Source organism: Odontomachus brunneus, unplaced genomic scaffold (assembly GCF_010583005.1).
Source record: "Odontomachus brunneus isolate Ranch 3 - 2012 unplaced genomic scaffold, Obru_v1 Obru_scaffold_038, whole genome shotgun sequence".
Classification (NCBI taxonomy): Eukaryota; Metazoa; Arthropoda; class Insecta; order Hymenoptera; family Formicidae; genus Odontomachus; species Odontomachus brunneus.
Window position 1 is genome coordinate 1027937 of NW_022639488.1, and position 18176 is coordinate 1046112.

Below are 18176 nucleotides of genomic sequence, written 5' to 3' on the forward strand. Positions count from 1 at the left end.
TATATATATATATATATATATATATATATATATATATATAAATATGTATGTATGTATGTATGTATGTATAAATAAAAAATGATAAGACATTTTAATTCAAATAAAAAAAATATACGACAATGAACAATAAGAAATTGTTGAGTCAAATCGAATGAGCATATATTTACAATTTATAATTTTGTAAGTTTGATTGAATGAGTATAATAACAATAATGCTTGAACGTTTGAATGTTTGAATTTGTAATATAATAACTGTGTGTACACTATATTGCAAATATATGTTCATTATACTGACAATTTGGTTAATGTTTTCTATTTTATATATTTTATTCAAATTACATTATATAGGTATATAACTTGTAATTATACATCGACTAATAATTTATATACATCTGTCTATCCAGATACTTTCTAAATTTCTTGGAATGAAATTTTATTTAAAAAGTAGAATAACCACACGAATTCGAATCGTTTTTCACTCATGTAGAGTGATTTGTTTACTCTGAATCGTAGAGTAAATATTTTCACTTGAAATTGAAGAATGAATTTAATGCGTTTGGAATTTATAAATGTCTTAACATTCTCCAGATCTAGAGTTATTAAACATTTCTAGCCAAACGCATAATAATAAGAAAACACTATAATAATAAAAAAAAAAAGAAGAGTAAGAAGATTGTAGCCACTTTCTCGATTAATTAATAATCATAATAAACATGTATCTAGGAACAAATGCATCTAATAAAAAATATTTAGTAATTCTCAATCTAGGAAATGATAAGGCATTTATGAATTATGCTGTACTCTATAGTCACAGAAATACATTCACTCTAATCGACTAAAACATTCGCTCACATGTGGAGTCAGAATCCACTCTAAACTTGAATAAAACATATACGATTTCGAGTGGTACTCTCTTAAAGTGAATCAGTAAAAACGTTTTTTGATCAATGATTAAACCATTAAAATGACTAATTCACCGATTCACCGATGATCAGTCAATGTACACTGATTTTCAGTGAAAACACTCCCTCTTTGCCATCATTTTATTTCTTTCTGACTTTGATTAATGGAAATAAGATTTTATTGCAAAATCTATTGCAATATAATAAATAAATTCGATATACGCAGAGTTGAGAAGTAATACGTTATTTATAACGCCGTTATCGTTATTGCTACTTTTTTCAATAACAATCATTACATTTTCTGTTTGTAACGGTAATATCGTTACATTTTTATATTTTATAATGTAACGGAGGGACGCTTTGACCCCGTTATGTCATACACCGTTATGTTTAACATTTCTTGTTTTTTTCCTTTTCTTTTGTAATTGTCTATCTTTGTTAAATTTATTATTGTATATAGCTGTATATAGCTGTATTCCGTTCTTATCATTGTATATAGCCGTATTCCGTTTATATAATTAGTTAATTAGTTCATTGATTCTATTTCTATATACAAGGTATCCCAGACCTCCATGATCACACTTTGTGAGAATATAGAACAGATTAAGGTGAGTAAAAAAGTCCCGTGCAGTTTTGCGATATTCGCAATAGTTTTCGAGAAATTAATTATTTTATCTGAAATAATCAGCGCACGGGAAGCGGCAGCCGAAAGAAAGATGTCTTCAGCTGACGCGCGACCGTGATACACGTGAATCGCGACTCGCTGCGTTCCTCCGCCCACAGTTACGAGACACAGCGAGGTTTGATATACTAACACATGTGCATGACACACATATCCGTGTATCGAATCGACGCCGAATCTAAGAGTGCGTCGCTTTGTTATTTCACCTCTACATATATATATGCAGCCGAAGCGACGACACGCTTCGATTCGCTGTCGATTCGGCATACGGATATATCAGGCACATGAGTTAGTGTATCAAGCTTCACTGTGTCTCGTAGCTATGGACGGAGGGACGCAGCTAGTTGCAATTTGCGTATATCGCGGTCGCGCGCCGGCCGAAGACATCTTTCTTTCGGCTGCCGCTTCCTGTGCGCTGATTAGCTCAGATAAAATAATTAATTTCTTGAAAATCATTGCGAATATCGTACGGCACGGGACTATTTAACCCGTTCTACATTCTTACAAAGCGTGATCATGGAAGTCTGGGACACCCTGTATATAGTTTAGTTCTGTCAGCAAATATATCCATATAAGAACAAGACTGGTTAAGACTTCTTAATCTCGCTTACCGGGTCGAGCGCTCAATAGTATCATTAACCGCCGCTACGCGGCGCATGCCAGGGGCCAAACCAGCACTCGAAGTTAAATCGCGTCCAACGACAGGAAAGGGGAGTCGCGAGGCTCCTACAGAGCTGCTAATTCGCGAATTTTTCTCCGCGACAGATGGCCTTTTACACATGCATAGACACGTTAACAGCCTGCTATTGGATATCCTACCGTCCGCGAATACGCAGAAAAGGCCTCTTGTCGCGGAGAAAATCTCGCGAACTAGTAGCTCAATTCCAAGCTCGCCGCCAATCTCCGAGAGGACCGGCACGAGAGAGAGAGAGAGAGAGAGAGAGTAATCCCGAGAACTCAACCTGACGACAACGTGTCGAGATTCGACTGTCGTTCGCTATCAAGGAGAACGCGTCGAGATTCGACCGTTGTTCCAAGACCTACCGCTCCTGACGACGATTCGAAATTCGATCGTCGAGGACAACGCGTAACGATCACTAGGTATTACGACACGACCACGAAACAACGCCACCCCATTTGTATACAGGATATCCCAGAACAATCTACGAAGCTCTCGTAAGAACGTAGAGTGAGTTAAAATGAACATAAAAGTCCTTCGTAGTAATAACCGTGAAATTAATTACGAAAGATTAAGGAAAAGCGTGTCCTTTAGGAAAAATTACTTTAAGTTAATTTGAACACGTTAAAGTAATTTTTCTAAGGGGTGCTGAATGGTAGAGGACGGATCGCTCGAGTCACAGCGCGGCCCGATAATACAGCGCGCAGATGTCGACGCGTGACGATTGGAAGACAACGCACTGTCTATACTTAACGTCTATACCGCTGCACTTCTATATCTTGCCACACCGCGCCGAGGCGAGGCATTTGGTCTGTTCTTTTTAGCTGCACTGCTGAACTGGTGCAATAAGTTAGAATGAAATAAATATATTTTTTCTCACTTTAACTTATTGCATCAGTTCAGCAGTGCAGCTGAAAAGAACAGACCACTTGTCTTCCAATCGCCATGCGCGACATCCGCGCGCTATATTACTGTGGGTTGCTGTGACTCGTGCGATCCGTCTTCTACCATTCAGCACACGCTTTTCCTTAATTTTTCCTAATTAATTTCTCGGTTATTATTACGAATATCGCAAAACGGAATAGGACTTTTATGTTCACCTCGACCGTTCTACGTTCTCACGAGAGCTTCGTAAATTGTTCTGGGATACCCTGTATATATTGTACATAGAACTGTAGGTTAGAATAACGTTGAGCAAAGAACACCGAGTAATTCTCTCACGCACCTCCGGTCCTCTCTCCCAACACGAATCTAGACTCCGCGAGTCAATCTAGGTATCATACTGACAAGGGACATGACAGAACTGTCCCTCACCGATTTTGACGCGCTTTAGATATGTTATAGAGTATCAATAAGTAAGAGACCCATATTTTTTATATCAACTTATCTCAAGATTGAGAGGTTAAAGCAGCCTCTTATGAGGTAAAAAAATTAACTTTTTTATTTTTAAGGAATAATTCCTAAGATATGAGATATATGAAAAAATGTTTCCTATAAAAGTTTTACAGTATTTAATACTCTTTGCAACAACATATTTCATTTTTTCAAATGTTAAATTTTTTATTGCCCCCCATTATCCACTCGTTACCTTCGCAAAATTTTTAAGCTTTTGCAAGGACCAAAATTGTAGAACATTTAATCCCAAATCCATTTAATATATATATAATAGTAAAAGTTGGTTCTTACCAAGTTGGTTCTTACTTTAATCGTTGGAAAACGAAGTGATATCATGCTATAGACGCTACACTATCCAAGTAGATGGATATTGTAAATAGATATGTTACGTAAGGGAATATAATGGAGGTAAGGGAATATAATGAAGTGTAGAAAAATTAGACATAGACAATTGCATATATTTAATATATAGTGTTTATAATATATAATGTGTGTGTTATTATATTATATTAATCATATAATTAATATAATATTAAAGAAAAATTGACACAAAACGTGCATACATGCAGAAAATAAATATGTTAATTTATGACACATATTTGTTACAATGGTGGTGCTAATGGAAAAAATGTGTGATGCAAAGTGATTGTTTTCACCAAGAACAAATAATTACACTGTTCGACAAAAATCGAACTTTTTCTCGTGACATGAGAATGAATAGACTTTTCCAATGTATTTTTGTTTGCTGGACACGTATTCGTCGTCCAAAGGAGGGTATAACCTTTAGGCTATTTGCGGATCGGAAATTTCCTATTTCTTCCTTCGTATTTTTTCCCGTAGAATTCAAAAATCGACCTTAAAATTACGCCAAGTAAAGGGAAAAATAGTTATAGATATTTAAACGTTGATTTTCTCTGAAAATCATCCATTTTCCAACACTGCCATCTTAAATACCTTTGACCTTTTTAGAGGTGCTAAATTTCACGTTACATAAGAGACTTATTAGACTTATAAGTGACGGTCGAGCCTCCAAGCTTGAAGCCGCGACTGGCCGCGACCGTCATTTTCGTGGCCCGCTCGTGGCAAGGGAAAGATAGAAGGCGTAGCTCCCGAGAATCGACCGAAATGGGCAACTAATTTCGAGCTCTACCTTAAGCGGAACGATTTGAGCGGCGAAAGCTACTATGTGCTTGAGAAGAGGCTCCTTATATACTTTCGTTTATTAATGCCCTGTATAATTCTGAAAAAGCTAGACTACAAAATCACTTTTGTACCATTTTGAACGTTAATATTTTTTTAATTGTCTGCTGCTTTTTCTCTGCTGCTTAGAGTATATTCTCATATCATTATCAAGTTTTGAGAAAATAAGTTTCCTATGTAATGTGAGATTTAGTACCTCTAAAAAGGTCAAAGGTATTTAAGATGGCAGTGTTGGAAAATGCATGATTTTCAAGGAAAATTAACGTTTAAATGTGTATAACTATTTTTTCCTTTACTTGGCGTAATTTTAAGGTCGATTTTTAATTCTACAAGAAAAAATACGAAGGAAAAATAGGAAATTTGCGTTCACTTAGCGGCCCCCAAATCGTCTAAAAGCTATACCCTCCTTTGGCTATCACGTCATAATTTGGAGAAAAAATGGCGCCAAAAAGCCGAGTGTAAGAATCTTCTTACCTTATATATTATTCTATTTTTCTCAAAATTGTGACGCGATAGCTAAATTTGGATGATGGATTCGGGTTTAGCGGGCAAAAATACATCAGAAATGACTATTCACCTTTTTGAAAAAAAAAATTGTTCTGGCCAGTGATATTGATGCCGAGACTGTTTCTGATTGGTAATATGTTGAAAAACTGTTGGGAAGTGAGACTACGTACATTTTCAAGCTGAAAGTTGATACTTTTGCGTGACATTAACGAAATGAAAATTTTACTGTTTGCGCTACAATACCACGAAAACCCTTAACATCGTCATTTTTTATGTCATTTTTCTCAAAATTATGGCGTGATAGCTAAATTTGGATAACAGTTTCGTGTTCAAAAATACATTGGAAATGACTATTCGTACTATGTCACGAAAAAAGTTCGATTTTTGTCGAACAATGTAATTATTTGTTCTTGGTGCAAACAATCATTTTGCATCACACATTTTTTCCATGAGCACTATCTTTGTAACAAATATGTATCATAAATAAAACACATTATTTTCTGTGTATATGCAAGATTTGTATCGATTTTTCTTTAATATTGTATTTATTATATGATTAATATAATAACACATGCATTATATATTGTAAACATTATATATTAATTATATGCAATTATCTATGTGTTATTTTTCTAAAATTCATTATATTCCCCTACCTATAGTAACATATCTATCTACAGTATCCATCTACTTGAGCAGTGTGGCGCCTATGGCACGATGTTATCACGTCGTTTTCCAAAGATTAAAGCGAGACTAACTTTTACTATTATATATGAGTGGATTTGGTATTAAATGCTCTACAATTTTTTTGTCGTTACTAAAACTTAAAAATTTTGCGAAGGTAACGAGTGGACAGAGAGAGAATAGGAAATTTGACATTAAAAAAATGAAATACGCCGTTGCAAAGAATATTAAATACTATAAAACTTTTGTAGGACATTTTTTCATATACCTCTCTCTTAGGAATTATTCCATAAAAATGAAAAAGTTAATTTTTTTCAAGGGTCTGTTTTAACTCCTAATCCTCAAGATGAGCCGATATAAAAAAATATGGGTCTCTTATTTTTTGATGCTCTACAACATATCCAAAGCGCATCAAAATCGGTGAGGGACAGTGAGGGTTCTGTCATGTCCTTTGTGAGATGACCCCGTTACAATAGTAATAAATTTAACCGTTATTTTTATCATTTTACTTTAGTTATCTCTATTCAATAAATTAATAATTAATAATTAATAGAGTATATTAGATATTCTTAATTGGATAGAAATATCTCGATATACATTGAAAGACAGCGGTTTTATCTTATTCTTTATGTAAAAATGATTGTCGGATTTTTCAATTCAGCTGTTAAAACTTTTTAATGAATTTAATGATAGATATGCTTAGTGTAGTTCCCCTTTGTAAGAAACTATGGAATAAGACACGGCTCCATTCCGGAAACTATATCTAGACATTGTATCAATGGCCGTGAAAGCCTCAAATCTAGTAACTATGGAATAAGTTGTGTGTTACACTAAATATATCTATTATTAAACTTATTAATAAATTTTAGAGTCAATTTACAATATCTAGTTCTGTGCTAATAATAAGTCTTGTATGAAGAATGATAAAAATAAGAAGATAGTATCACGCTCATAAAGAAATATTATTAGTTCTCCGAATCAAGATCCCGACTAGAAATTGTCATAAGATATACCTGAAATGTATAAGATCCTAACTAGGCGATCGCAAAGTTATCTTTATTATGGTAAACCTAGCCATGTATTGATAAAAATCGAGTAAGAAACACTTTTGGTTATAATGATTAGATATATAGGTGCAACGTAAATATTAGGATCTTAAGGTATTATCTTAATATATTATTTCATGTTTTATTGATCAGGTCCTTTTTAGGATCTTACTTATTTTACCTATTATGACTTGCATTATTAGTTTTTAATACCTTTGTAACAACCTTATATATAGTAGGTTTGATTAATAAATTTTTATAAATTTTTTTATAAAAATATTTGTTATTCTTTTAATTTCAAGTATTATAAAAAAATTTTGATATATAAATTCATATATATTTTATACAAAATTTTTAAATACTCAACAAAAAATGAGTATAATAATAAAAATATAGAAGTATGATATTTTGCAATATTGCAACAATATTTGAGGAGCCTTGAAAATTATATTATGGATAATATTAATGAAAAATGTTTTATTATATAATAATAATAATAAAATAAATTATTATTAAATTTTATTATATTAATACATATATTTTATTTATATTACAATACATAATATTACAATACAATATATTAATACATATATTTTATTTATATTACAATATATAATAATCCTATATATTTTTCTTATTGTTTATATATAAAATTAAAAAACATTTAAGCAATTTTGCGTAAACTCTGAAAAAAAATTCTTTTATTTTATAAACTTAAAATATTCTCTATTATATAGAGTCTGACGCAAATTGTATCTATAACAAAAAATGCATAAAAACATTAAGCTAAAAGGAATGGTCGAAGTTATTTTGCAAATAACCACATAAACTTTAAAGATATTAATTAAAATAGATAGGCGAATCAACGCGCATATTTACTAGGTACGTTATAATATACTGTGAACACTGTAAGTATACATTTTATAAGCATAAATTGTAAGAACATCGTTGGAGTCATTCGAATCACCGCGTGCCGATTAAGTTAAGCAACGCAGTCAGGATGGATGGATAATCGGTATACCGCTTCGGATTTGAAATTATTTAGGGTGGATTTGCGAAAGTTTTAGAGTGTTTTAGAGTTAATTTTTAGAGTGTTTTAACAATCTTTCCTAGCAGTTATAAGACAATAATAATAATAATTAGTAGTAATAAAAAATTAGGAACTAGTTTTTTTTAATGAAAGCTATGCGGAAAAACTTTTAAGCGGATATTTTTACATTATATCAAGGTTTGTGCAACGTTGATTCAATGTTTTTCAATGTTACTGCAATATTGACATTGATGCAATTCAACATTGATTTGACATTATTGTGCTGTATGGGAAAACGTGATAGGGATTCAATAGTATAGCCTGATGAGGACATTATAATGAACCTGATTAAGGTCCTCATAACGACGCAGCGTTACATGACTTTTCAGGACTCGACAGTATAACCTTAAATGGATCCAACATCCAGTTATGGTCAACCCGATTAAGAACAAGGGGTAAATTTCTAGTCGGGATTATTGCAATTTTAAATAGTTTGTTTTTTTTTAGATGAACTGACTACAAAAAATAATAATTTAAACTTAAAAACAATTTTATTTCAAAATTAATTACGTATTTTATTTTAGTATTATAAAAAAGAAACGAAAAAGTAACGAACTCCGTTACTTCCCAACTAGAAATTTACTCCATGGTCTTAATCGGGTTGACTTTAACTGGAGGTCGAGTCCATTTAAGATTATACTGTCGGGTCCTGAGGAGTCATGTAATGTTGCGTCGTTATGAGGATCTTAATCAGGTTCATTATAATGTCCTCATCAGGCTATACTATTGAATCCCTATCACGTTTTTTCCCATACAGCACAATAACGTTAAATCAATATGAGGACCTTAATAAAGTTCATTATGTCTTCATCAGGTTATACTATTGAATCCCTATCACGTTTTTCCATATTGCACAATAATGTTGAAAAAATTTTAAATTGCATCAATGTCAATATTGCAGTAACATTGAGAAACATTGAATCAACGTTGCACAAACCTTGATATAATGTAAAAATGTCCGCTTAAAAGTTTTTCCGCATAGCTTTCATAAAAAAAACTAATTCCTAATTTTCTCATGTTTTATAACCTATAACTTAGGAACTGAAAAATTAGCAGACACACTCTAAAATTTTCGCAAACCCTTGCTAGATAATTTCGAATGGGAAGCGGGATGCCAGTTATCCATCCATGTCTAACTGCGTTAAAGTGTTGCTTAACTTGACGATCGAGCATCACACGGTGACTCCCATGACTCCAACTGTTCTTACAATTTATTCTTATATAATGTGTATTTATAATATTCATAGTATATTATAATGTATATTATAATGTACACAGTATATTATAATGTATCTAGCAAATATGCGCATTGATTCGCCTATCTATTTTATTTAATATCACTAAAGTTTATGTGATTATGTGCAAAATGATCATTCTTTTCAGCTTAATGTTTTTTATGCATTTTTTTTATCAATACAGTTTGCGTCAAACTCTATAGAATAGAGAATATTATGAAATAAAAGAATATTCTTTTTTCAGAGTTTACGCAAAATTGTTTAAACGCATTTTAATTTTAATAAACAATAAGAAAAATATGTATGATTGTGGTATATCGTAATATAATACATATGTATTAATATAATAAAATTTAATAATAACTTATTTTATTATTATTATTATATAATGAAAAATGTTTCATTATTATTATCAATAATATAATTTTCAATGCTCCTCAAATAATGTTGCAATATTGCAATATTATACTTTTATATTTTTATTGTACTCATATTTGTTTATGAATATTTAAAAATCTACTCTAAAAAAGACTTGTAAAAGATTTAATTGTTGTCGCTTTTCCGCGATGTTGATTGGTTCTCTCGCTTAGCTCATTTCATGTGGGCTGCGGTTTGCTTCGTGTCGTTTGCGCCTATCAAAGAATCAGGCAAATAACTCATCGCGTTGGTTCGTGCATGAAGAAAAGAATATAGAAGATATACAAATTATACAGATATAAGATTATACAGATATAAATTATAAGAATAGAAGAATAGAGAATAGAAGAGTAAAGGAGAAAGAGGAAAAAAAGGACAGACAAAGAGAGAATCATATTATTTAGGAAAGAATAAAAGTAAGAATAAGGTAATTTTATAAGATAATTTAAAAGGTCATTGCAATAATAAAGATGCTATATAGTGCGCGCCTAACACGCGTCTGTAATTTTATATAAAATATATATGAATTTATATTTCAACACATTTTTATAATTTGAAATTAAAAAAAATAATAAATATTTTCATGAAAAAATTTATAAAAATTTATTAATCAAATCTTCTATATATAAGGTTGTTACAAAAGATATTAAAAACTGATAATGCAAGTCATAATAGGTAAAATAAATAAGATCCTAAAAAGGACCTGGTCAATAAAACTTTATATAATATATAAAACTTTAAATAATATATTAGGATAATACATTAAGGTCCTAATATATATTTAATCATGATAACGTTGCAAAGGTCTTCCTTACTCGAATTTTATCAGTACATGACTGGTTTACCTTGCGAATCCCTAGTTAGGACTTTATACATTATCAGATATACCTGCTGACAATTTCTAGTCGAGTCTCTCAATAACAATAACTATAAATGAGTTACTTTTTAAAATTAGTAATGAGTAATAGTAACGAGTTGCTTTTTACAAAAAATAATGGTAACGATAACGTATTACTTTTTTTAAATAACGTTACCAGTTCTAGATATACATTATACCAAATCCAAGTTTCAGCGTGTGACTATGGAATTAATAGTTTCTATATATCTTTGGGTGCAACAACTGTTTATGTTCGCAAAACATCAATAATCTATTATTGGGTTGATCCATAAGTTGTGCGGATTTTTAAACAAAATTCAAATGCATTTTATTTTCGTTAAAAACGATTTTAATCAATAATATATACGTAATTCGACAATCTTTTGCCATCGTGTTTATATAATTTTTTGATTCCCCTCTCGTGAAACTTTTATGCTTTTAAAACGAAGAAACATTCCAAGTGATTTCTTACATCTTTTAAAGAAGCAAAGTTAAAGGAGTTCTGTAATGAGCGAAACAGATTATAATCGGAATAGGCAATGTCAGATGAGTATGGTAAACTCTAACAATTTTTGTGGAAGTAAAAAAGCATAAACCGGAAAAACTCATTACTGCCTTCTATCTTCAAGCCGCAACAAAGATAACTGTACTTCTTTAAACACTATTACTTACACCATAAAAGTTGCTCTGCAATATCAGTTATCGAAGCATATACATAAATGATCTGTTTGGACAATGTAATATCTTTCAACGAATATAGAGATATTTCTAACCAATCAAAAATACCTAATGCATTATATTATTTATTAATTATTAATTATTAATTATTTATCTATTGAATAACTAAAGTAACAGTAAAAGTAATGGTTAAATTCGTTACAAAACTGTATGGAGTTATCTTGCTAATACCAACATGCGAATGCCAATTAGATAAATATTCGGATAAACTTATGGATAACCCAATATTGCTAATAACTGGTCTAATCAGCAAAATCTTAATCTGATTGCTATACTTATAACTAAACGAGCAGTGAAAAATACACTGATTGTATTTTAGAGAGCAACACTCACATTATCGCCTAGAATAAAAATGCCACTTCTTTCTAGTTTAATTAGACTTTACTCCAAGAAATTTAGAAAAGAGTATGTTTTATTCTCTCTCTTTTTCTACGTGTGTGTTTCTCCCATAACATCCAACTTCTAAAATGTGACAGAGACAGCACCTGACTCAGCATATCCGTATCTTTCAATTTTGTCGTCAGTCGTCTGATAAAAGTACGCAGTCTATCTCTTTAAATCCACAGTTTCCTCACATGCGAAGAAACGAGTATTTAAAGACCCTCACGTCGCTTTACAGCGCAATCACCGAGCGACAAAGACGAACCATCCAATACAGTGCGGCACGTTAACATAGAGTGAATATCATGAATACCTAGCGAATAGACTGGCACGCGCACGTATACATATATATGTATATATACATATAGATATACATATATATACATATATATATACACGTGTCCGCCGCTTTATAGCGGCGCGCATAACGGCGTTGCGTTGACATAACTGTCAGACATGTGTATGTAGGGGGCTGCGAATGCTACTTTGATACAATTACTGCAATTAAGCAGCGGCCCACAATACTACGGAAATCATATCCGCGTGTTGACCTCGACGCGACGCGGCGTCGCGATTAAATTCATCACGATTGAGCGACGTTCTGACTCGGCTCCGTTGACTATTTCTTTTGATAGCCCGGCGCACGTATCGCGCTAGACATTCGCGAAACTGATGACGGTTCAGCGGCACGGAACGTGAGTAATGGCGCTCGCAGACGTAGCATGTAAAAGTGGGCGCAAGTTCGAGATTAGGGAGATGCGATAAATAATGTTGCCCCCTTCCGGGACGCGTACACTAGCCGGCGGATTAATACTCGCCGCTTGTTAACGTTTCGCCGGCCGACACTTGCTGGGTTACATTTTCGCGGCACAAATCGCCCGGAGTCTTGGCGTGTGAGCGAGCGAGTAGCCGCTCCGCGTTGTTTCGTAGAACCTGCTAGAGAATGGCGTAGCGCTTCCTGCGGAGGGATCGTGCCAAGAACTTGCCGCTTTTTCCCGCTATCCGGGCGCGGGTGCAGCTTTTATGCCGTTGTACTGCGAAACGGCTCGCGACAGAGCGGACATAAACTTTCGGCGGCTGTGTAACAAGGAGCCGAGATGAGGAACGACGAAAGTTGAGCCTCCGGCAGGAAGCCGGAAAATTTCCGATGACGACGGAACCGCGGCGCGGCAGGAAAATTCAGCGTCAACCGAAAGAGCCCGACTTTCGACGCTCTTCCTACGTGGCCGTTATAAATTCAACATTCTCTCCGTCTCTCTCATTCATTCTCTCTTTCTCCCTCTATCTTCAACACTATAAGGGAGATCAGGACACGTTCGCAGTAGGGGTAGGTTCGCAAAACGCTTTATTTATGCATTTATCGTGAGAGAAGCCGTGGGAGCAGAATCGCAAAATGTTTTTTTAGAACATAGATACATTCCTCTGCGTTTTACTAAAGTCGGATAAACACTGCAGCTAAAAAGGAGAAAAGTCTAATTTGAGAGCAGCCAAGTAAATTTTTTAGTGTCTCGAAATCTCGTGTTAATGTGATCACCATTTTATGTAATAAAAACATTTTCATTCATGAAATGATCGAAATTGAAAAAATTAGAAACTTAGATAAATAAAATTACATTGGTGGGAAATGCTGAATGTCACACACGTTACTCGCTTTAATAGATGTAATACAGTTTCGCACGGCACTACCCGGGTAGGATTTTATCGGGGCATTCCCCAAGTCCGTAAAAGGTCTAGATAGGCATGCTCTAAAATAGTCTTCGCATCGTTAGGCCTAGAAAGAATGTACAAAGGCAAATTCTGAGTAGAATTTCCTTAACAGACCCTGAGTAGGCACTATTGGGGATGCTCCTAACTAGGCCTACCACTGTTGCACCTAGAAAGGACCTACAAAGACAAATTCTGAGTAGAATTTCCTAACAGACTCTGAATAGGTGCTGTTAGGGATGCCTTTAATAAGTTCTGCCATCATTAGGCCTACATATGGTCAAGCAAAAGGATTTCTAAAGGAAAATTTGTAAATAGGCCCAAAATAGGCACAGATATGGATGTCTGTAGACATCAACACAATGTACTTATATAATTCAAAGACATGTACTTATATAATTCAGTCAGTTCTTGTTTATTCAATTCTTGAAATAATTTAAAGTCTTACAAAATTTTAGTTTACAGTCTTAGACTGAAGTAAAATTTACATAAGTTTGAAGTAAAACCAAAATACTTATGATTTTGGTTCTCAAAAATACAGTCTTCCAAATAAAGCGTGTCATAGAGTTCCACACAGCAAGTTTCCGAAAGATAACTTGGAAATTATATTGAAATATAATAAAATTTAATTTAGAAATTAAATATAATAAATATAATAAAATTTAATTTAGAAATTTAAATAATTTAGAAATATTTGTGCAACATTTTATCAAAATCTTTTTCACTAAAATATTTCAGAAATCGCTTATAATAAACGTTGATTTATATATTTATATATATAAATTTAATTAATTTAATGAAATCTTATATGGTAAGATAGGTTTCTCCTTCTTTTAATTGTACTTCTTTATAATTACTCAAAGTTTATAGTCTTTCATGACTTTATTTATTTAATAACAATCAACAATAAAAAATTTTACTATAAAAATTTTAAAATAACGAAATGGAAGTGCGGGATTTTGTAGATCTCACCTTATTAGCTAAGAGTTAAATTAATAATAAAAGTACGAAAAATATAATTTTTATTAAAATTTTATTAAGTTATATTATAAAAAAATTATATTACTGTGTTAATCACAACATATATGAATAAAATGTAAGACGCTTATATCGATTGAAGAATTGGCATATTGTCTAAAGCAACAGATTCATAATCTTAGAGATGCCTTAGGCAGGGTCCAAGTTCGAGTCTCACCAGTGTCGTTGAGAATTTTTAAATGTGATGTAGCATTGGAATCAAGTAATCTAAAGTTTTCAAATAAAATCAGCACGCGCTGCGACCTTTACGAATAGTTATTAGAAAAAAAGTAGTACATATCATGCATGAAAGAATGTTTTTTTCTACTTAGATAGTCTAGATAGGGCCTACATAGGCGTGCCAGAAGAGGGCCTTGTCAGATTTACAAATCGGGCCCTGATTTACAAAAGCGTTACATCTCTGTACAGGGCCTATTCGGGCCTATTTGCCTGAATGGCGCCTAGACAGAAATGGGGAAAAGCTATCTAGGGCCTTTACAAGCCCTCTTTTAAATTCCTACCCGGGTAAATGTAAGCGATATTGAAATTCGGAATCGACAGACGGCGCAAAACACGAAATTCTGCGAAATCGTCCGAACCAAAACGAAGAAATTAGAAGTACGCGAGTCATAGATGCATAATAAATATAAACAAGAACGAAGCCTGACACTTTTCCCTTCTGAGTATTAAGAATTTTAAGTTTTATTAATCGCAAACTTGACTAATTGTGCCCTACTTGATTTGCCTATACTGTCTTTCTTAAACTCATTTTTAAATTATCTCCCTTCGTATTTCCCTATTCCGCCTCGACAAAAATGATAGCTCAATATTCTAATCTGGAATCATATATTTACCATATGTTTACTTTAACTCATTAACGCCAAAATGTGCTGAAATTTTACGTTGACTTGAGCCATTTATTTAGCTGTAGAAATGAGATCTGTTGTTTATAAAGAATACCATTCCTACCAATTTCGAAGGCATTTCTATCGAATAGTATTGAGAAAATTAAAAAAAGTCGCAATTTATCCAAGATTTTTGCAAAATAAAATAAAAAACGCATTTTTTAGGGCTTATTTTTTTCCGCTATTTTCTCTATAAAAACATGCTAGTATCGCTAAATATCTAAAACATGTTCCTGACACTTTAACTTAAAAATATGCTATGGGTATTTTTTTTAACAAATTTGGCGGTACCAAAATGGCGGTCGATTTGAAGCGTTTAATTCGGATTTTCGTTTATATTTGGTTAACAAAATTGTTTTCAATATTACTACAAAATTATATAGTAATTACATAATAAAATAATTTCGATAACCAAATATAAACGAAAATTCGAATTTAACACTTCAAAACGACCGTCAGTTTGATACTGCCATGTTTGTTGAAAAAAATACCCATGGCATATTTTTTAAGTTAAAGTGTCGGGAATACGTTTTAGACATTTTCCTGAACGATTACCACGTTTTTATGGAAAAAATAGCAAAAGAAGAAGAAATTAGCTCTAAAAACATACGTTTTTAATATTATTTTGAAAAAATTTTACATAAATTTTTTTAAAATTTTCTCAACGCTATTCGACAGAGCGATATTGAAATTGGTAGGAATGGTATTCTTTATAAATAACAGACCTCATTTCCGTAGTAAAATAAATGGCTCAAATCAACATAAAATTTCAGCACATTTGGGCGTTAATAAATTAATATAAATAAAAAACCTAATATCACTACATTCTGCATTTTGTCCTGAAGCAAGACAGCAATAGTGAACCATATTTATTGCAAAGTAGTTTTAAACGATAAAGAGTTTCTCTCCAGCTGCACGAACATATGAATTTTATATGTAGCTAACCTACCCTGAGCTGCTTGCGGACGTGCCTTGATACCGCGGCAACTTCACAATGATGCTACATGTTTAATTCCGGTTATTAAAGGAAGACACATACGAAATCGTGCCTAGAATGAAAATAGAGGGTGGTTGTCTCTATTTCGTTTTTCCAGTTAACCTCAACAATTAGTCGACAGAAATGTTTTAGCAGCGGAAATCCGAGAAGACATACCCCGTTGTCATCTATTGTCGAGGAGTCGCGAAATGATCGTTCGGTACGTTAGATTGGGTGTTAATTAACTGCGAGTGGGATCACGGACTGTCGTCATTAAACGCGCGAAGGCACTAGATGTATGGCCAGGACGGAGATTAGCCATGGAGATGCATTATATATGGATTAGGGCCGGAACAGCGAGCGGATTCAGGAGTAGGTCAGATTAGTTACCTCGCCCGGAAGAGGTAGGAGCACCGGATGTTCTTCGGATAGGAGGACGGGTACTGCGACGAGTAGAATCGCCCGTACTGCGGTATCAATCGCGACGAGCTGGTGAACTTGTAGTCGCACATCGTGCGGGGCACCAGCAGCCCGTCTGTCTGGAACAAACCTGCAACAGAAAGAAGACGAAAGCTTGTGTTACGATGTTGTCGACTGCGACTTCATCTAGATGTTTCTCAAGATTTTCCCAGGTGCAGCATAGATTCCAATTAGGATGTCCATATTTGTCTCATATCCAAATTGGATATCCTATTATAATAGTACTTGGATGATACTTGGGAATTTTATTCTCGTCCCAAATATAAGTTCTCGCATCAAAACAAAAATATATGAGCTTTGTTTCATTCAGTAAGTGTACTTTTATGGTGTTAGACAGGGAGATAGTCATTTTTATACTCACTGTTATATTTAATACAATAAAAAATCAAAACAAAATATTTTTAAAACACCGAATATTTTATTGAATAATATAATAACTTGGAAAGTCAACATGTTGTCGACTGCGACTTCATCTAGATGTTTCTCAAGATTTTCCCAGGTGCAACATAGATTCCAATTAGGATGTCCATATTTGTCTCAAAATTGGATATCCTATTATGATACTACTTGGATGATATTTGGGAATTTTATTCTCGTCCCAAATATAAGTTCTCGCATCAAAACGAAAATATATGAGCTTTGTTTCATTCAGTAAGTGTACTTTTATGGTGTCAGACAGGGAGATAGTCATTTTTATACTAACTATTATATTTAATACAATAAAAAATCAAAACAAAATATTTTTAAAACACCGAATATTTTATTGAATAATATAATAACTTGGAAAGTCAACATGTTGTCGACTGCGACTTCATCTAGATGTTTCTCAAGATTTTCCCAGGTGCAACATAGATTCCAATTAGGATGTCCATATTTGTCTCAAAATTGGATATCCTATTATGATACTATTTGGATGATATTTGGGAATTTTATTCTTGTCCGACATATAAGTTCTCGCATCAAAACAAAAATATATGAGCTTTGTTTCATTCAGTAAGTGTACTTTTATGGTGTCAGACAGGGAGATAGTCATTTTTATACTAACTATTATATTTAATACAATAAAAAATCAAAACGAAATATTTTTAAAACACCGAGTATTTTATTGAATAATATAATAACTTAGAAAGTCAACATGTTGTCGACTGCGACTTCATCTAGATGTTTCTCAAGATTTTCTCAGGTGCAGCATAGATTCCAATTAGGATGTCCATATTTGTCTCAAAATTGGATATCCTATTATGATACTACTTGGATGATA

The 18176-nt window shown here is 33.0% G+C and overlaps 1 protein-coding gene across 1 annotated transcript in view; it reads right to left on the minus strand.

The window, feature by feature from the left end:
• LOC116844032 (suppressor of lurcher protein 1) overlaps nucleotides 1-17264 on the minus strand; it is a 451902-nt gene extending 434638 nt beyond the window's left edge. Inside the window, exons 1-2 of the mRNA XM_032815096.1 lie at nucleotides 17141-17264; nucleotides 16826-16985 (exon numbers count right to left, since the gene is read on the minus strand). Coding sequence (XP_032670987.1) covers nucleotides 16826-16985; nucleotides 17141-17264 — 284 coding nt within the window. The remainder of the gene's footprint in view (nucleotides 1-16825; nucleotides 16986-17140) is intronic.
• Between the last annotated feature and the right edge of the window lie 912 nt (nucleotides 17265-18176).